This window comes from Nuphar pumila, chromosome 12 (genome assembly GCF_984573655.1).
Source record: "Nuphar pumila chromosome 12, dmNupPumi1.hap1.1, whole genome shotgun sequence".
Lineage (NCBI taxonomy): Eukaryota > Viridiplantae > Streptophyta > Magnoliopsida > Nymphaeales > Nymphaeaceae > Nuphar > Nuphar pumila.
Window position 1 is genome coordinate 100289178 of NC_143260.1, and position 22393 is coordinate 100311570.

General features: G+C 36.4%; 1 protein-coding gene across 2 annotated transcripts; it reads left to right on the forward strand.

Annotated features, from left to right (window-relative positions):
• Positions 1–1963: 1963 nt before the first annotated feature.
• Positions 1964–21453, forward strand: LOC149821314 (uncharacterized). Of its 2 annotated transcripts, XM_089983283.1 has the most exons (3): positions 1964–2116; positions 2283–2345; positions 21182–21272. In XM_089983283.1, exons 1-2 carry the CDS (start codon positions 1988–1990, stop codon positions 2304–2306), a joined length of 153 nt encoding a protein of 50 aa, XP_089839409.1. In that variant the 5' UTR covers positions 1964–1987; the 3' UTR covers positions 2307–2345; positions 21182–21272. The 2 variants fall into 2 exon arrangements, with proteins under 2 accessions (XP_089839409.1, XP_089839408.1); XM_089983282.1 differs by lacking the exon at positions 2283–2345 and having other exon boundaries at positions 21182–21453.
• Positions 21454–22393: the final 940 nt, after the last annotated feature.

Consider the following 22393-nt stretch of genomic DNA (forward strand, 5'->3'; position numbering starts at 1 on the left):
ATCAGAAAATGGAACAATGTATTTTGTCCAAATCCTGAGAATGATAATCTGCTGCTTTTTTGCTGCATCTGTCTTTGTGAGTGTCTTCGAAATATCAAAGTTAATGTAATTGATGCTAAAATAATGTCAGCAGAATCAGTTTCTGTTGTTGAGCTTCCTAATAGAGTTCCATATGGGTTCCATGCTTTCTTTGTTAGTGAGGTTAGTTTGTTTTTCAAATGTAATTGGTCCCTTCAAAACTCACCAATTATGAAGGTCAATTATAGAACATGATTTCTCTCAATACTCCGATCTAATTTTCCTGAGGACCTAATCCAACATCAACTAACTCGGTGTGATTTGTCACCAATTCTGAAAATTGACAAGTCACTTTCTGCCTATTCTGATTTTAAGAAAGATCATGCTCCTAAGCTCTGCTGTTCATGCAAATTTAGTCATTTTATGTCATGAAATTATTTTGGAAAAATTCAATATGAAGATGAAAGTAGTTTTTACAAAAATACAAGAAAATAGTTAAATATGTAATGAATGAACTTTTCATCCTTTGAACCTGATGTTCAATATGCTCCTAAGCTCTGCCTAATGTTGAACCTGCTTGCTTAAAAATCAGGACTTCCGTACAAAAACCTAAAAAAAAAAGAAAATATGCAGAGGTTAGGGAGACAATTGGCATTCCCTGTACAGAAATGAAAATTAAAAGAAACAATGGTGATGGTGGTGGATGAAGCTCGCCTCAGTGCATGCTCAAGTCCAATCAACATCAAACATGAAGAAAAACCTTAGGAAAAAAGAAAAAAAAAAGAAGAGTCAGGGACCCTGGCTGAGGCGAGCTCGCCTCAGTGCAGGCTCGAGCCTGAGGTTGGCTCAATTTGTAAAAGTAACTACGAATCTGAACATAGATCATATGTAAAAGTAAATCATTTGTGTGAACCCAAGCCCAACTAAAAGATGGCAGTCATGTGCAAGCCCAAGCCCGATCTAAATACTTGTTATGACATGATGTTTAATGATGCGGATCCGGGGACGAAGTGTCTGATTTGAATAGGTGGTCCAACCAACCAGATATGTTTGGACCTCTACATACAAGTAGGGGTATCAATGGGTCGTACCCCCATATAAGTGGGTGGGTTCGAACTTTGATCTGACAAAGAGGTGTTGGTATCAGATCTGGATCCAGGTTCGACTGGATCTTTCATAAGAAAAACCATACCTGGATCAGATAAAGACTACGTAAACCAGACTTGGTACATTTTTAAGTTTTTCAACATTGAAAAGTCATGAACAATTGGAACTCAGTCAAACTCGAGTTTGGTGTAAAATTTCATAAACCATATCTGGCCCATATGAGAACTGGATCTCACAAGTTTGACTTGAATAGTTAATTCGATTCCTTCCTTTGTTACCAGACCCTAACCCTACTATCCTGGTACGCTTCAGCCTTCAGGGTGGGTCATACCTGACCCATTGACACCCCTACGGCTACGTGCTAGTAGGGATGTCAACGGGTCGGATGTCACCCAATACCTGACTCGACTAAGATCTGAATCCGATTAAGTGCAAATATGGGATTTAAAACTAGTTGGAACCAGATTTGGCTTTATCTTTTTCCATCTGATTCTGAATTCAAATCCAAGTCTGATTAGGTCATATCTGATTAAGTCGGATTTGGTAATGCATAGATTTGACCCGAATTCAAATTTAAATCTATTTAGATCAGATTCGGTAATTCCTCCGACCTGAATCTGAATCCAAATCTGATTAAGTTGGATTCGGTAATGACTAGATCCGACCCGTTGAAATCCCTATGTGCAAGTCAGAGAAGGGCCAAGGCCAATCGTAATAGGACCTTGACCCAGATCCGAAACTCATCATGTCGGGTCCAACTTCAACCCAACAAATCCGATCCGTTGATACGTCCTTTCTCTTCCCCTACGGTCGCTTCGAGTCTCTTCAGCAGGAGCACACCACGCTCGGTCGGAGGGGAAAAATGAGTGGCCGGAAATTCGGGGGAAGGCAGCCTACAGGGACTCCTTCTCTCGGGTGGTCGGCCGTCGTCGTCATCGTCTCGCTGCTGGCCGGCGCCTCCGTCGTCCACAACATATTCAAGCCCGATTTGGTATCTCCCTTTTTTTTTTCTCTGTTTTTCTAGAAAGAAATCTTTTTTTCTCTTTTTTCCATTTGATTTATTTGCTCGTTCCCACCATCAAAACAAGAAGTTGTTTCTTTTCAGATGAGATTGTTTGATTAATATGAATTACAGAATTGAAATTCGTTTCTTTCAGATGACCTTCTTCGGTTATAGATGAATTACAGAATTGGACAACCACAGAAACAACTCAATCTCGGTCTATATTTGATGACCCAACTTGGGTTTTTGGTGTATTGGTGCTAATTGAATCAACCATTTACTGACCACCAATTCCACATTGTCATAGATCCTATTTCCTGAGGCACTCATGACTTGTTTCTGTGTGCTCAATATTGTTGTACTACGTCTTTTCATTTCTTGGTATGTGAAGCGTGGATCAACAAAGACATGTCATGTAAAGAAACACTTCTATGTCAGCGTGGTTTCTTGTTTGATGTTTATTTCAGTTCCATATGCTATCCAACATAATTCATCCAGGATAGTCTCACTCATAGTTACCGGAAGCTTCTACATGGAGATGCTCGTTTCCCAGGAAGCTCGCTTCTGAAGCTGGAAACTCATCGCTGCCTTGAAAGGAGGAGATGCTCGTTTCCCAGGAAGCTCGCTTCTGAATCTGGAAACTCATCGCTGCCTTGAAAGGAGGAGATGCTTCGGAAACTGTTCCGAAATATGGGAAACTAGATTCTTTTTATTAGGAAGCCCACTTTCTCCTTGTTTGCCAACTGGATTTCCTTTGGCTTTATTAACGTTTCTCTCTTCTTGTAACTTCCACTTGCTTCTCTCTCACTTTTTACATTTTTTATATTAAAAAATTATAATTTTGTTATAACAAAACTTGCATTTTGGTTTTATATCATTTTATATTCGTGTTCACATCATTTATTATTTGCTTCTGCCCTCGCTTTATATTGCTTTCTATGTATTTTCTTTTCATTCTTCATGTGCTTGCATAATCGCTGTACAATCTTATCCTGCTTTGCTTATTTCTACTTTTTAACATTAGCTTCCCCATTTTCACTTTATGCATTGCTTCTCGTTTTCATTTCCTGGTAACTATGGTCTCACCATTTATATCAGTTGTAACCTATGTAGTCTAAAGCGCTAGGCTGTGCCTAGTCGGTAGACCCTTAAAAAGACTAGTTGAGGACTAGGCGGGACTAGTCACTACCATAATTAAAATATAAAAAAGTCAACAAAATATACATAAAAATATGTTTAATTCTTTTACTAATAAGATGTTTTCATTTCACAAGTACAAAATTATGCATGCTTTCACAAAATATATTAATATACATAACCAAAATATACATATATATAATTGTACACACACACACACACACACACACACACACACATATATATATATATATATATATATATATATTTGTTCACCAAAGCTTAGTTGCGGCAAAAAAAGAGAAGAATAGAGAGATAGAAGGGCGTCTTTCCTCAATTTGGAAAATCGTGCCCTGCTGTATTATAAGTATAAGACAGATTGGATCGGGTCCTCTAGATCCAGACCCAATAGGGTAATTACAAAATACAAACACGTACAGATCACATACGATCCAGATCCAATTACAGAAATATAAATACAAACCAAACCAACTCAGTCATACAATCTCAATACCCTCCCTCAAGTTGTGCATAGTCTAGTACCATGGACAACTTGCTTTTTAACAACCAGAACTGGTAAGTCCTTTAGTGAACAAATCTGCCATTTGGTCAATCGTGGGTACATAAAATGGCGTAATTTCTTTGTCTTCCACCTTTTGTCTAATGAAGTGTTGATCAATCTCGATATGTTTTGTTTGACTGTGATGAACATGATTGAATGCCATTTGTATGGCACTCTGATTATCACATAAAAGTGCAACAGGCATAATGGTTTCTCCCAATTCAGTCCTCAACCATGTAACTTCAGCCATAGCCGCAACCATAGACCAACACTCAGCCTCGGTGCTGGACCGTGCGACTGCACGTTGCTTCTTGCTACACCATGCTATTAAGTCTCCATCAATGAACACACAATATCCAGAAATAGACCTTCTATCATCCGGATCTTCAGCCCAATTGACATCTGCATATACTTCTAGTTGATCTTGTTCCCCTCTAGTCTTAGATTGATGATAGACTAGGCCATCCCCAAGGGTTCCTTTTAAATATCGAAGAATTCTTTTAACATCATTCATATGTTTTGTGCGCGAATCATGCATGAATTGAGAGACTTGATTAACTGCGTACACAATATCGGGTCTGGTGAAAGTAAGATACTGACCCATCTCTCAATAGGATGTCGAATCCTACCAGATCGTCTAACCTGCTTATCTGATCCTTGAGTGAGATTCCTATTCTGCCTTACATACACAGCTCCTTTGAATTTCATGACATCTGAAGTGGGTATGAGAGTATCCTGAGCATTCGATGAGGAAGTGGGCATGACAGAGTCCTGTGTACCTGTTGATTCTTGTATATGAGTTTCTGCATTGGTTTTATTTGGTTCAACAAGCAACGCATGACATTAGGAGACGTCATGTGTCTCTATCTAATTGAACAACTCAGTAGCAAGCCATGGCTGATATCCCTCAACGTCCCTGACATGCCCATCTTCTCTCCCTAAGTCCCTGACAATAGCTTCATCGAACACAGCATTTCGAGAGACTGATGCGATGAGTAACATGATCATAGCATTAGAACCCTTTGTATTCATCAGCGTATCCAACAAAATTACATTTGCTTGCCTTGTCCTGAAACTTGTTGCGCTGAGAGCTGTCAATATGAATATAACATATTCACCCAATTACTCTTAATTCATTGTAATCAGGTTGAACTCCAAATAATGTAAAATATGGAGATTTTTTTCTAACAACCTCATTGGTAGGTGATTTATGATGTATACAACAGAGTGAAAAGCTTCTGTCCATAGACTTAAGGGATGTGAGTATCATGCAATATGCTGAGGGTACTTTATGCAATATGCCCGTATTTTCTTTCTGTCACCCCATTTTATCGTGGTGTATGTGGGCAAGATATTCGCCGACTTATCCCATTAATTTGAAGGAATTCAGTAAATTCCTTTAATAGATACTCTCCCCCTCCATCACACTGGCACTGTTGGATTTTAGATGAGAGTTGATTGGAGACTAAGGCATGAAATAATTGAAAGAACTTGAACACTTCGGATTTATGTTTCATAAAATATATCCAAGTGTATCTGGAATAACTACCAATGAATATAACATAATAGCGGCTTTCAGATAGAGAAGATTGTGGGGCAGGTCCCCAGACATCAGAATAAACAACTTCAAAAGGAAAAAAAGCTCTTTGATTTATTGAATTGAACGAAAGTACATGACTCTTACCTAGTTGACAGCTGGAACAAAGAGAAGCATTAGACTCAATACTTAAACTAGATCCAGGAACAACTCCACTTGAGACGAGTTTTTCAATAGACGAACATTTATAATGACCCAAACGCCGATGCCAGATATCTGGCTTATTACAATGAGACAAGCTTAAACAATCTTTGGATGACTCTAACTGGACTGGTCAAACACTCAACGAATTTGGTGGAGCCCTACAAACAGAAGAAGTCTCCTTGATGACATACATATTTCCTTGTCGTTCTCCTTCAACGAGTGTCTTCTTCATGAGAAAATCCTTGACACAAACAGAAGGAGTAAATTCGACAGAAGAATTAGTATCGTCAACAAGTTTAGAAACTGAAACAATGTTTTTAACAATACTAGGGGAATGATAAACATTGAACAAATTCAGAGAGGAATTAGGAAGAGAAAGATTAACGTTTCCAGTGTGAGATATAGGATGGAGAGTTCCATCTCCAGTTTTAATATTAAAATTTTCATGATAAGAAATGAGTTTCAGAATCTTACCGACATCACCTGTCATATGAGCTGCAACCCAGAATCAATGTACCAAGTCCCTTGTTCGTTTTGCTTGAAGTTCATTTCTAAAAGAGCAGATATCAAGAGATTCTTAACATTATCATTTCCATCATCCTTTGAGCTTTCACATGTTCTTCCTCTGTTTGAAGGTCCTACACCATTAGTCCTTCATTTATTATGTGTGTTGTACCAACAATTTGCTTTAATGTGCCCCCTTTTATTGCATAAAAAACACGTTGGTATATTTCTGGAGTTCTGGTTCCCTGGAAATGAATTAGATGGTATGTTGGGTGTAGGCAATAATCCTCGACCTCCTTGATTGTTCCTTCCCTGTCCACATTCACCTCGAAAGTTCCCTCATCCTCGAATTCATTCTCATGATCAACACATCTTGACTGCTGGAATTCATGGCCATCTCTTTCCCTCTAATGGTGATTTCATACTGCAATAGCTTTGCTCGAAGATCTTCAAAAATGGGAAGTGAAAGGAGATATAGAAGAGAGGTAACCAGCATATGATAATTGGGTCTGAGTTCATTCAGCATATGTTGGACCTTTTCTTTATCACCAATATTGCAACCTGCTATAGCCATTTGATCAGTAATGGTCTTCACTTTATTCATATATTCTGTGACTGTCATATTTTCCTTTTTCAAAAGCTAAAATTCACTCTTTAAATGAAGAATTCTGGCCTCCGAGATCTGTGACTGTCACATTCATATGGGATGCCTACTAATACCTCCGAGGAGAGTGTAGAGGTAATGTAGGCAACAACAACCTGGTCCTTTTTCCTCCACATTGCATACTCTGGATTACGAATCAGTTTGTTGGAAACCTCCCCTTTATCATTCTTCTCCTCCTGCATCACAAACTCTAATGGTGCATGAACTGTCTCATCTAGGTGTCCATAGAGATCTAGGCTCTTGATGAAGCGCAAAATTTGCCTCTTCCAGGTCAGATAATTAGAATGATTCAATTTTTCAGAGATAAGTTGACCGAGAAAACTGGACGGTAGGGTAGGATAATCCATGACAAAGGTTACAAAAAAACTGGACGGTAGGGTAGGATAATCCATGACAAAGGTTACAAAAAAAAGCTGAGAATAGAATGAATAAATGCAGCAATGGAAACCTTGACTAGTGCAACAATGCACAAAAAAAAATCTCATCAATCGTGCCTTTTTTTTTAGTGCAGGCCTCACACGGCTGATCAGAAACTATTAGGGCTGCTTAACCCTTGTTGTTCTTCTAAAATAATTTTCTTTCAGATTTCTATTGCTGCAAATCTTCAGGAAAGAGGTGACATTGAAAAATATGTTGAGAAAGCAAAGGACGTCAGATCTGTTAATGCATTCAGATCTGACGCTGAAACCAGACAATATTCTCACAGATTTAAAGAAGGTTTGGGCACGTCAGATCTGTAGAAGCCCTAAAGAAACAAAGGAATCTTAAGATGGCAAGAGTGAAGGATCAGATCGGACGTCTACCATCAATGATCTGATCTGTCCTTCAGTCAAGGAAGGAAATGCAAGAGAGGCAGATCTGACATTCAGATCTGAGAGAAAAGAGACAAGATAGAAGAGGAAGAAGAGAAGACAAGACAAGATAGAAGAGGAATAAGAGAAGACAAGAAGGAATAGAAAACAGAAGAATAGCGAATAACCTGTCAAGACTGAATCTCGCAAGACACACCTTTTGGGATCAGTTTTCTGCACTCTGAGCAGCGATCAGAATCCAGCCTGCTCTGATACCATATTATATTTTGTTCACCAAAGCTTAATTGCTGCAGAAGAAGAGAAGAATAGAGAGATAGAAGGGCGTCTTTCTTCAATCTGGAAAATTGTGCCCTGCTGTATTATAAGTATAAGACAGATTGAATCGGGTCCTCTAGATCCAGACCCGACAGGGTAATTACAAAATACAAACATGTACGGATCACATGTGATCCAGATCCAATTACAGAAATATAAATACAAAAAATACAAACCAAGCCAACTCAGTCATACAATCTCAATATATATATATATACATATTTCAATTATTTATATATATATATATATTTCAATTATTTATAACATATTTAGTATAATCAACAAAATATGCTTTCAACCTTTCACGGAATCACAATAACACATACATATATAAGTAACATATTACATAATTCATAATACTAAACATGCTTTCAGGTTTTATAGAAAAAATCATCAGAAATAAAGTAACACACATATATAAAACACATACACGCATGATTGAATCACTATGAATTTTTTTTGAAAGACTTAGAACACATAAATGCATCTTTGAATCACTATAAAATTTTTTTGACAGCTTTAGAACATATATATGCATGATTGAATCAATATGAATAATTTTTAAGAGCCTTAGAACACATATATGATTTTTTTTGGACCACCTTTGAATGCATATATGCATGATTGAATCACTATGAATTTTTTTTGACAGTGTTATAACACATATATGCATGATTGAGTCACTACAAAAATTTTTTGACAGCCTTAGAACACATATATGCATCATTGAATCACTATCAAATTTTTTTGACAGCCATAGGGCACATATATGCGTGATTGAATCACTATGAAATTTTTTTGACAGCTTAAGGTTCAACCTGTCATAACCAAACTTAAAAATCCTTGGGTAATTGCGCTTTTGAGGCTCAGAAATCTAAGTCTTGTGAGATTTGGTGCTTGACACAACCTTGGATCTCCTTTCAGATTTAGAGTCTGGTGTCTGCTGGAACCTCAAATATCAGGTGGGTCTCACCCAAAATCTGGGTTCAATCAAAGAACTGAGCTAATCAAGTATTCCAATTAAGTTACATAGATAACAAACTATCTGGTGATGGTTCTAAAAGAGCAAAAGGCTTACAAGTTACAACCTGTGTAGTCAAAGGCCTCGACTAGGCACCGACTAGTCCGCCTAGTCGGTCTAGGTGTAAGTAAAACCCCTAGGGTAATTGCTCTTTTTGAGGCTCAGAAATGCAAGTCTTGTGAGATTTGGTGCTTGACACAACCTTGGATCTCTTTTCAGATTTAGAGTCTGTTGTCTGCTGGAACCTCAAATATCAGTTGGGTCTCACCCAAAATCAGGGTTCAATCAAAGAACTGAGCTAATCAAGTGTTCCAATTAAGTTACATAGATAACAAACTATCTGGTGATGGTTCTAAAAGAGCAAAAGGCTTACAAGTTACAACCTATGTAGTCAAAGGCCTCGACTAGGCACCGACTAGTCGGTCTAGGCGTAAGTAAAACCCCTAGGCTTTGCAGTTCCCAGGTCAGTACCTTAAAAGGTACCAATTGTGCCGACTAGGCACCGACTAAGGCACCTAGTCGGTGACTAACCTGCCTCCTCCTAGGCACGAGGGCAGTTTAATCATTTATTATTTTTATATATATATATATATATTTTTTTGTATATATATAATTATATATGTGTGTGTTTGTGTTATTTGTTCTGTGAAATCATGAAAACATGCTTAGTTATTATATTTATGTGTACGTGTGTATGCTACTTTGCTTTGGGGATTTTTTTATGTGTGATCCTAGATCATTCCTCTCCTCTAACAGGGTCTGATTATGTGACTGGTTCAGATCTATGAATGGGTCAAGGACTGGAGGTAAACAGATGCCCCCCAGAATTTGCTTTAATAATAATCTACTTGTCTATATCTTCCAATTGTTAAAATTGTAATATATATATATATATATATATATATATATATATATATATATATATATATAACTAGCTTAGTTTTTAGTTAGGTTCGTCTTTTTAGTTAAAAGCTAACTAGTCAACAAAGTTGACTAGTCAACATTCAAACCATAGAGACGTTGGACAGGCCCCAACGTCTCTATGGAGACTGCTGGCTATGTATAAATAGGGGATGACTCCCCTCACTCATGTATGCTTCTCGCATAAAGGTTATCACTAAAATATTATTTATTTTAGCTTCTTGTTTTGCCTCTTGCGTGGGTTTTGTGAGGGAACCCATTTGTGGCTTTTGGTGGGTTTTGTGAGTGAGCCTATTTGTGGCTTTAGGTGTGTTCACTTAAGCATTGTGGTGGATCTTATTGGTGGCTTCCGTTTTTTTACATGGTATCAAAGAAAGGTTCGCTCTTGACTCTTGAAGATTGCGTATTGCTTTGTTTTTCGTGCTCGTAGGAGAAGGAAAGAATTTCTTGGTGATTCAAGTGCTCGTGTATTCGAAGTGGTGTGCTCATACTACTACTTCTTTCTCATCTATTATCTTGTTTTTTTTTTGTTTCTTTTCTTCTCTGTCTCTCTACTTTATAAGGACAGATGACAATGAGAAAGTCACCATCATACCCATGAAACTCAATGCTACTAATTTTTTAATGTGGTCTTCAATAATGAAGCACCACATATGGGGAAAAGGATTATGGGGATTAATTGATGATTTTAATTTGAAGCCTAAGCTAGTCCTCTCAAAAGTAGAGAACGAAAAAGAGGTGCCTCTTGTGGACGGTGAGAAGGCTAAGGCACTAGTCACTTATGAAAAAAAGTGGAAAGAGTGGAGAATGGGGCATGTCAAGATCGTGTTTTGGTTAATCAATAACATGAATATTAAAAAATGCTTTAGCCTTGCAAAATTTGAGCATGCTAACAAAGCTTGGAACTACCTTAAGAATATGTATTCTCTTAAAGATATTGCTCATGTGTGCAATCTTCAAAATAAAGTTCGGACAATGACTCAAAAAGACAAAAGTATTAGAGAATACTACAGTGAATTGTCCGAACTTTGGAAAGAATTATTTATTCTTGAGCCGAAGTGGCATTACAAGAAAGATATAGAGTTCCGGCAAAAGCAACTTGATGTGAAATATTTCTATAAATATATAAATGGCTTGAGACCGGAGTTTGAAAGCACCAAATCCGCTCTTCTTCATAGAGGGAAAGTACTCTTTATTATTGACATTATTGAGGAATTGAGAATGGAAGAGAATAGGCTAAAAGGGCACTCTTTGAAAAATGAAGATGATTCTGTTTTGGCCGTATCTAGACTGGAGTTTGAAAGCACCAAATCCGCTCTTCTTCATAGAGCGAAAGTACTCTCTATTATTGACATTATTGAAGAATTGAGAATAGAAGAGAATAGGCTAAAAGGGCATTCTTTGAAAAATGAAGATGACTCTGTTTTGGCTGTCTCTAAACTGGGAAACTACATGCGCTGCTACAAGCTACCTCATTGGAAACAAGAAAATGAGCATGATAATAAGCCTTATTGGAAACAAGGCAATGATTATGACAAAAAAAATTATTTGTTATAACTATCATGAACCCGAACACACTAAGCCTCAATACCCAAAGTTTAGAAGAAGGGAGGAAAAGAAGGTGACTTCGGTGGGCTCTTCACAAGAAACTAATGATGCATCTGTATCAATGTCACAACTTATGGAGATTCTCCAACAACTTCTCAAAGGGGTATCTTTTTGAAATAAAGCCTCAACTGGAGCATCAGTTTCATCCTTTTACGATCCAGGTAAAACTCCTTGGCTTCTTGATTCTGGTGCTTCCTTTCATATGACCCCTAATAGTAAAATTTTATTTGAATGTCATACCAACTCAAGCATGTCAAATGTTTTTACAACCGATTGGTACATCTCTTGAAATAGAAGGAATATGAAATTTTAAAAAGATTTTACAAAACTCAAAAAAATTTACCATTCCAAAAGTTAGATATATTCCCAAATTAAATTTAAATCTCTTGTCAATTTCATAAATATCTGACCATGGATATAATGTCTCATTCTCTTCTAATGGATGTTGGGTACATGATCGCCAGTCAGAGAAGCTGATTGGGGAAGGCTATAGAGGAGGTCTCTATTACATAGATTTTTTGGAAATACCCAAGGATGCCTTCTGTTATAATGTTAAGAAATTAGAGTTAGATATATGGCATAAACGACTTGGTTTTCCTAATTTATCCAAAATTCAACACTTTCCAAATTTGGAAAAATTTTGAAACTCTTAAAATTTTATGTGTAAAGATTGTATTCTTGGTAAAATGAAGAGATTATCATTTCATGAAAGAACTTTCTTTTCTTCTAGACCGCTTGAACTAATACATTCAGATGTTTGGGGGTCAACACCAATTATACTAAAGGGTGAATATGCATACTATGTGATTTTTGTTGATGATTTTTTTAGGTATATTTAGATCTACTTTCTCAAACATAAATATGAGGTATTCTCACATTTTCAAATATTTTACAGCTTGGTCAAAAATAAGTTTGAAAAGGATATTTTTATTTTCCGCACAGATTCAGGGAGAGAATTTTTATCAAAGGAATTTAAAGATTATCTAATTTGCATGGTAAACTTGCCCTCATACACCGCATCAAAAATGGTTTGGTTGAATGAAAACACAAACATATTATGAAAACAACCAGAACTCTACTAATAGCAAATCAAGTACCAAAAGAATTTTGGGCTGAAGCAACCCTAACTGCTATGTATCTCATGAATAGAATGCCTTCTTCTTCTTTACAAAATATAACACCAGTTGAAAAACTCTTTAAAGTATCTCCTGATTATGTTAGACTAAGAAATTTTGGGTGAAAATGTTTTGTTTTTACTAAAAAAATGACAAACTCTCCCCTCATGCTATTCTTTGTGCCTTCTTAGGTTATGCAGATAATAAAAAGGCTATATGTGCTTTGATCCTAAAATAAAAAATTATATGTCTCACATAACGTGGCCTTCTTAAAAAAAGAAAGCTTCTTTGACTTTGAAAAGGTGAAGGAAGTAGATGAGTATTTCTTTTTTATTTGAATTAAATTCAAGTCATGAAAAATGTGATTATGAATGTGACTTGGATAGTGGTTTTGATATAATAGATGAATGTGATTTGATAATGGTCATCATGATATAATTACTGAAGAAAAACCTCATAAGAACAAAAACTATTTACAATATTCTAAGCATAGAGACCTTAACCACCTGGAAAGTTTGTGTCTTATGATTCTTTTTCTCCAAAATACAAGGCATTTATTACATTAATTCATTCATATGTGGAACCGTCAACCTATAGTCAAGCTAAAGAACATTCTAAATGGGTAGAAGCCATGAAAATAGAGCTAGAAGATTTAGAAAATGTGGCTAATACTTGGACCATTCAAGATGTTCCAAAAGAAAAGAAACCTATAGGTTGTAGGTGTGTTTACAAAATTTAAATAAAGAGTGATAAAACTCTTAAAAGATATGAAGCTAGATTAGTTGTCAAGGGATATTCTCAAGAATATGGCATAGATTATGAGGAAACCTTTGCTCCAGTCGCTAGAATGATTCGAACTCTAGTAGCATTAATCTCAGTTAAAAAATGACCTACATTTTAAATGGACATTAAAAATAAATTTTTTAATGAAAATCTAGTTGAAGAAGTTTATATGAAGGCACCACCCAGTATAAGTATTCCTAAGGGTAAAGCTCTTCATTTGGAAAAGGCTCTCTATAGACTTAAACAATCCCCAAAGGCTTGTTATGACCAGTTTAGTCGAGTTATGCATGACATTAGATTTAAATTTTTTTGACTGACATTGCAATATTTGTTAAGATTTCTAATGCAAGTATTGTTATTCTTCTTTATGTGGACAACATGATCATCACTGGAAGAGATAAACAAATAATTGAAAATATTAAAAAAACTTCTCAAAAAACATTTTGAAATGACTAATTTGGGCTTTTTGAAATATTTCTTAGAAATCGAAGTTACTTACTCTCTTAAAGGATATTTATTATCTTAGTCTAAATTTGCTTTTGACATTGTTTCCAAGTCTGGCATCACAAATGATAAGAAAGTTGATACCCCTGAGATTGCCAACACCAGGATGTGAATTGATGATGATCATACTCCTTAGAGACAACTTATTGGAGTATTCTCTTACCTTTTAATTACTAGACCTGACGTAACATAGGTTGTACACACAACTAATCAATTTCAACATGGTCTCACTTCTGTTCACATGGGAGCAGTTTTGTATATTATTAGATATATTAAGACTTCTCTTTTTCGCGACCTCTTTCTGTTTGCTTTATCTTCTTTAGATTTAATTGCTTATACTGATGTTGACTGGAGAGGTGATCTCAATAACATACACTCAACCATAAGTTTTTGTATTTTCTTAAGTGGATCTCTGAGTTCGTGGTGATGTAAGAAGCAACACAAGGTTTTGCTTTCATTAACTGAGGCTGAATATCGGGGCATGACAACTACAACGATCGAGGTAGTCTAGCTCAAAAGGTTGTTCTCTGATATGGGAGTTCAAGTGACAGGAGCTTCTCGCATATGTTGTAACAATAAGAGTGCGATCTACATTGCCGACAATCGTACTTTTCATGAACGTACTAAACATATCAAAATGGATTGTCACTATGTTCGAGAGGACTATCTACATGGGACCATCGATCTGCCTTATGTTACATCATAATACCAGTTAGCAGATTTCTTCACTAAACCTCTCGTTGCTCCCCGTTTTCACTTTCTATTAAACAAACTTTAGGTTGTTGTACCGTAAGTTTGAGGGAGAGTGTTAAAATTGTACATATATATTTTTCTCTTTTTTTATTTTGACAATATATATATATATATATATATATATATATATATATATATAGGTTTAGTAACTATGTTAGTTTTTAGTGGGGTTAGTCTTTTTAGTTAAAAGCTAACTAGTCAACAAAGTTGACTAGTCAACATTCAAACCATAGAGACGGTGGAGAGGCCCCAACTACTCTAAATAGAGCAGTTGGGCCTCCCAACGTCTCTATAGAGACTGCTGGCTGTGTATAAATAGGGGATGACTCCCCTCCCTCATGTATGCTTCTTGCAGGTTATCAATAAAATATTATTTATTTTAGCTTCTTGTTTTTTTCCTTGTGTAGGTTTTGCGGGTGAGCTCATTTGTGGCTTTTAGTGTGTTTTGTGAGTGAGCCTATTTGTGGCTTTTGTTTTGTTCACTTTAGCGTTGTGGTGGATCTTGTAGGTGGCTTCCATTTTTTTTACACAAATATCGCTTTTAAATGTGAAATATGGTGTGTAGTTTAGTGCTTTTAAATGTGTCTAACCCGGCTAATATTGGGTGAATGCCTTTCAAACTTTTGGATCGTACATGCTGTAATAAGCCTTTGCTTTGACATTTCCAGAAAGGTAATAATCACCTAAATAAGGATTAGTGTTTAGGCCCCAAACAAAGAGGCCTGTGGAGCTGCATCTTATTCACAGGGCAGATAAGAAATAAGCATCTTTTCTGACCCCGTATCTTTGAGTGCATTCCAAGCAGTACATTCAAATATTCTTCAGACAACTTTGGAAAGGGCGCAAGGCAATCATATGCCCATATCTTTCATAGGCTACTTTTTAGCAGAGAATCATTAAGATGCCCTAATCTTCAGCCTTGGCAAACATTAGGAAAACATAACACCCACTATCGCTTCCTGCCCATAAGCTGAAATAGAACCTGGCATTTGGTAATGGTGGACAGACTAAAGGTTGAATCTTTAAAAATTTCATCTAATACATGGATAACTGGCATACATCTGAATGGACCAGAGTTACCGGAAGCGCCTAGGGTGGGAAGTGCGAAACAGTGCACTTTCGAAGTGTGAGGGGAAGCGTCCCCCTTTTTTGGGAAGTGCGCTTCCCCATTTTTTTTCATTTTTTTCGCTTCCCCCTCGCTTCCAGTTCGCTTCCGAGACACTTCATAATTTTCTTCTAAGTGGTCCCACGCTTCCTACATTTTTGAAAGTGCCTCGCTTCCTGCTCTCGCTTCCCGTATCACTTCCCGCTCCAGCTTTCTCAACTGGCAACTCTGGAATGGACCAACCTCTACGGACATGTGACAATTGTCTTTAGAAAGTCCATGAAAGATGAGAAGCACCCTGAGTTGTTTCTCGCGTGGGCTTGTAACATCATGTTGTGGAAACTTACTAAGCCATTCTATTCTTTCTCCACTATTCCAAGGGGGATGATTTACACTTGGATTGATTGATTGCCTGCCTATCAACGCTTCATTTTTTGTCTAGACAAGATTAACATTTTCTATTATTGCTGTTAGACACTGCAAAGGGTCTAACATCATTAGCATCATGCAACATGAGTACTTCAAACTGTCTAGAATACCCATGTTGATGCTGGTATTTTTAGGTGCTAATACTGGGGTTCTTCTGGGTGCTGTCAAGTAGATATACTGTATGATATCTAAGACAAATTGCTTGTTTCTCTAAATATTTTATACCTTCTGCAATTTTTTATATATATTAGTGGTGCTCTTAATTTGTTGTACCATTACGTTTGGATTTACTCAAAGATTCTCTTCTGAATCATATCCTCTCTTGATCTCTAAAATTAACTAAGGGTATTCCTGAAGGATATTTTAGGACAAACAATGTGCTGAATAAAGGTGGGCCTCTATCTATACTTATATTGTCCAGGTAAGTTCTTGGTCAGAAACTAATTATACACTTCTGTTTGAGATGTCAAACTTTAGTATGATGCTAAAGGATTCAAATAAAAGTTTAACCTTTATCAATGCATGCAGGAAATCCAAAGGCATATAGAGTGTTCACTATGATCATCCATCTAAGCCAATTAAAAGATTTTACCCATCTTTAGTCATACATTGCTCCATATATGTCATCCTTTAAGAGCTACACTGTCTTGAGCCTGTCTTCACTTTTTAGATTATCTCAGATTGGAAGACTAAGGTCCTTATTGTAGGCTTCATCCTAATATCTGCAATTTAATACATCTTTGTCAGGATGTTTGATAAAGAAATAGGCCTAAACTTGCACAGAGGAAATGTATTGTCCTTATTGGAGATCAGTTCAGGTGTAGTTGAGTTATCAACATTGGAATGTACCTTCATATAATAAATTCTCAAACTGCAATAGCAACACCTTCGCTAACTTCCAACAGCTGTGATAGAACTATAGTGGAAATCACCAGTGCATAGTGAAACTTTCACTGAAGAACTAAATTGAAATTCTGCAAGCATGGATCATCTGCATTTAGTATGCATTAGAGTCTGAAACAAAGCTGCTAGCATCTTTTATCCTGACTGAATTTGTTGTTACAACAAACAGCTCTGACACCTTTTAGTATTCTACAAATATGACACCATTGTCTCCAAATTTCCTTTTGAATATGATGATCAGATGCCCTGAATAATATCATAGGCCCTGGTGTTTTATCCATGCTATTTTAAAATTCAAACGTTCAGCTCTTTGATTACTCATCTTGGAAGAGGCTGATTATAATGGCTGACTGATGACAATGCACCATTGCTGGTTTATGCATTAGGCAATCTCATAAAAATCCAAGTTAGAAAGCACTTTATTTAACTTTTATTCAATCTTATTGCAACTCTTCGTCAGATTTTTCCTAGTCACCCACCATTCATGTAAACCTGATTTAACTCAGCATGATTATTTCTTTGCTCCTTTTTCATGCTGATGTCATGTTGAGGTACTGCAGAGCTCATCCTTGACAAGGGAAAGATACGGATCACCACCCATATCTAGCCACAGATGCACAACACGGAACAGTTATAAGATAGTTATACTCCAGTTGTCTCCTGTAAAAGCAGCGACAATTTTAGGGGAGCTGTTGGTAGGACCGGGGTCAAAAATATCTTCTATACACTATCCACTTCTAGGCTTGCATTTCTTTATCATTTATGCCATTACCAAGATCCAAACTGTGGAAATGCTATAGATCTTCTGTGTGTGTGTGTGTGTGTGTGTGTGTGTGTGTGTTTATAGTTGATTCAATGTGCTAGACACGGAAAATTATACTTGCAAACTGTGTTGACTCAATCTGATCTTACAGATATGTTGAGCACGGTCTGTTTGCTAAGGATCACACCTTGAATCATGTTTTCAGATGTAAAAAAAGAGTTTTTTTTTTTAGTTGTGAAACATTGGTATGTTTTAGGCCATTGATTTTTAAGATCTTAAAAACCTGCACACATGTCACAATATCATGTTCCAAGGGCAGACAGATCTACAAAAAAAAGTCAAAAAGATACGGAAATCGTAGTGTTTCCAACTAGACAGTATGAGTGCTTCCAACTAGACGGTATGAGAGAGAGAGAGAGTACTGTTATCTTATTCATCCTGTTCAAGTTCGAATCTGTGAACTTCATGAAGGATATGTTTTGTCTTGTCATGTGAGTGATCTCTCACCAATCGTGTGTTTCTGTGTCCACAAAGAAAAGGTGTTTACAATTTCTTTCAACTTCAACTTTCTCAATAGCCAGATCTACGTTGTCTAGCTACATTAACAGCCCCTCCTTACGGAGGATCGAATGAAAGAAGGAAGGTCAATGGCAGTTCTTCAAATTTAGGGGAACTTAAGACTTTACTATGTTACCCATGGTGTTGGTAAGTCAAACCTGATCTATTAACTTTTTGGTTACCCCAAAAATGGGAAGAACATGCGGGAAAATCCTATTGGATAGAGGGAAAGAGTAAGGGTGATATAATTATTAGAAAGAATTATTCTTTTTCTTTTCCCCTTTTTAGGCTAATCAAAGCAGATGTTTTCTCTATAAGGAAAAGGGTAGGCACGAACTTGTGCAGGCCAGCGTAGGCAGTTTAAAGCAATATTGAGTGGCTGTTTAAAGCTGCTGCTCATTCTCAAGGGTCCACGAACACTAATTTGTAGCTACCCCTTGCATAAATAAATTATATATATAGTAGGGCGTATTGTCAAACACCCAAGACATCTGACGCAAAAATGGGAGTGTGCGATCAGTGGCACAAATTTTTTTTTGCGCGAACACGTTTTTTAGCGGCGGTCCAGAACCACCCGCCGCTAAAATCTCTGTTTTTTGAATTTTTTTGATGTGCGGCGCAGAGCTGGGCGTCTGACTATACACTGTTATCATATATATATATGGTAAGGGGTTGCTGTGCAAGGAGTTTTCACCATTTTTTTATTTTTTTAAAAATTCTAACCATACAGATGTATTCCACACTGTGAAATTAGTAGAGACTGGCTGTAAATCATCCGATTCCAACACAAAAACCGGTTTTTTTAGGGGTTGAAAAATCACTGGTCCATAATTTTTAATTTAATACATTATAAAATAACATTTTTCATTAAAAGATCATGAACCAAGGGTTGGTTCCTAATGAGCAGAACATGCCAAACACATCTGTAGGGTTGAATCACTGAAAACGGTGTCTAACACCACTGCTCTCTGGTTGTGCACCTAAGCCAAACACCCATCCCTTTTCCTCATATATATATATATATATATATATATATATATATATATATATATATATATATATATGTGTGTGTGTGTGTGTGTGTGTGTGTGTGTGTGTGTGCTTCTCAAGTTATTTTTGAAATTCTTATATAGAAAATCTAATTTATACCAAACTACCATCAATTCAACTTTAATGTATTAGGTTATCTGTGAACAGTCCAAGGCATAGTGACAAAGGTTTAAAACAGCAATTTCTCGTGAGATTTTCAGTTTTTTTTTTTATTTTTCTCAAGTTTTTATTGGCAAATTCTCAGAAAAATAAAAAAAATCAAATAATTTCTTGAAAAATCAAAAAATTTGAAAAAATCAAATTAAAATAAACTGACTACACAAATAAATTTTACACGTAAAATAACAAAAACCTCAAAATCAAATACTAATGATCCAAGGCATGTCAATCCATAACAAAAAGTCCCATAGCTCATATTCAACTTTTCAGCAAGCATGCTGCGTACTATTTAATTAACACACTAACCGTGAGGAAATAGCAAACAGAAAATCCAAAGATATAATTCTGATTTTACCGCGTAGCACACAGGCTAAACAGAATCAAGCATGAGTTTGTAATCACAGAACAAAAATTATCAAAAGGAATCCAACTTCAAAGGATCAAACAAAAGCAAACTCAGGGATAGGGACAGTTATCAACTGCAGTGAGCATGAAACAGTACCCATTAACAATACCCAAAAATCAAGTTAAAATTTCCTTGCTGCCTTGTGGATCATTGTCAAGGACCCTTTGAGGTACAGAAAATTACACCAGCACGACCTACAATGCTTCAAATCCCATGCTTTAAATGGATCAATATCTTGGAGGTGAAGGTTGCCAACAGCATTGTATCCATGACATGTGAATTAGGAAAACAGAATCCAAATTTTCTACAGTAAAGATTGTCAACAGAAAATGCAACCATGATACAATAGAAACCAAATCTTTTGTGAATTTACATGTTATGTGTGTGAGAGAGAGAGTCATGGACTCACCGGCCGCTGCCTATGCTGGAAAATCATTGCCCATGCCTCACAGCAGAAAACACTACCATGTAAAGGGGGGTTAGGGTTCTGTCATCGAGAAAAATAAAAGAAAAAAACCAAACCAAAAACAAGATAAATTTGTGCTATTTTCAAAATACCATGAAATTATCGTGCTATTTAGCCACAAAAGTTAATTTTGCGACATTTTGAATTTCTCGTGAGAATAACGAAGTTTTATCATTTTATGATTTTTTTGCGATTTTTTCATGAGAAATTCATATTTCTCGCGATATTTGTCACACTGGTCCATGTCACTTTAAGATGGTCTTGTTATTACATACTCACCCATCTTCTCCTCTTAAGGATGTTACCAAGCTTGGCATGTTCCATATTCCATTGAATTGTGAACTATTGACCATATCTAGATCATCTTCTCAAGTTCTTAAGTTGTCATATTTTTGGAAGTTCGTTAACTGTCATTAATGATTTGGTTTGAACCATGAGGCTAAGAGCATATTGCAATCAATATGGACCCCTTGGCTTGTGATCCAATTCCATTAACCATCATGTCTTATGACATCTATGCAGCATCCTGATTCTGTCCGAAAAGCACACTCACTGAGTAGGAAACTGTCTTAACAGGTGGTTTCAAAATAGCAGTTTCAGGTCTCTAAGAATTCAGCTATTATACTAACACAATTTAAGACTAATACCTTCTTCAGTCTCCAAAGTCAGTCGTGTATATGGGTTGTTTTGGTTTGGGTGGAGCAATTGTGAAATGCATTTTTATAGTAGAGCAATGGTTGGTTCCTCTTTAACTTTTCATTCAAATTGATGCAGACATTGCCGCCAACTGAGAAAGTCGGGGAAGGAAATGAAGCAATAACAAATAATAAAAGCTGATCATCCTCTAAGCGTGGTGACAAAATAGTATCCTGATAGAGATGCTTTGAAAAGATTCCAAGATCTGTAACTTGACCTCTTACTGATTTTTTCACTATAATCACACTGCACTGAGAGGACTGACCAATGTAAATGTAGAAAAGTGGCTGCAGAAAACATTTTTCAGATGATGATTCCATTTTATGTTTGAATTCTCTTAGGCAATGCCCCAGCTCCATACTCTTCATTTTATGCAAACAACATATTTTTCTTAGTTGTAGCACTAAAGGATAGTAGTTCGATATTGATAAATTTTTTTTGCAATCCTTCTGGTCTTTAAAATTATCACATTCATCACAAGTGTTTTTATCCATCCTCGCAGAAGCTGGATGTAGTGTAATTTCCTCAGTTGGAATTTTTTTCCCTTTTTGATGGAAGAAGCTCTTTTGGTTATTTTCCTCTCTTTGGTCATAGAATATTTTTCTGAGATGACAAGCTCTTAACGTGGAAGCAGCTGTGAGTGGGTAACTAGTGTCCATCAATCACTAAAATTGATGATACATGCTTGTTCTTGTATGTTATTCCAAATCCTGTATATTTTAATGAAGGGGAGGAGGGAAAATGTGTGTGTGTGTGTGTGTGTGTGTGTGTGGTGCGGGGGGGGTGGGGGGAGAGTGGTGCTCGAAGGCCGATATATTCCTGAAAAACTCTGTATTGTAACATTCCACCTATTTTGAAGATGACATTTTTTTATGATATATTAACGAGATACACACTTTTTTATAATGTTCATATTTGTCTTTATAATTTTGTATGAAATACATTTTTAAAACTTTATACATACTTTCTCCAAAAACATTTTTTTTTTAAATTGCCATGCCATTTTTCCGGCACCAAGATTTTTTCAATACTAACATTTGTGACATTCCTATGCGGCTTTCTGGGGTTTCCTTTGAAATTTACACGTCAGAGCCTGATGAGGGTGGATATACTTTATTGTTTGTTTGTGATGCTGATGAGACAAGTATTTCATGGATAGTATTAAGATGATGCTTAACCTGATTATTCTAAGAACATGTGGTGTTAGGTGCACCCTGGCACTGTTTTTTCTTTTGAAACAGAATGAAAATGCACCAACACTGTTATGATATCCAGAGATTAGCTCCAAAA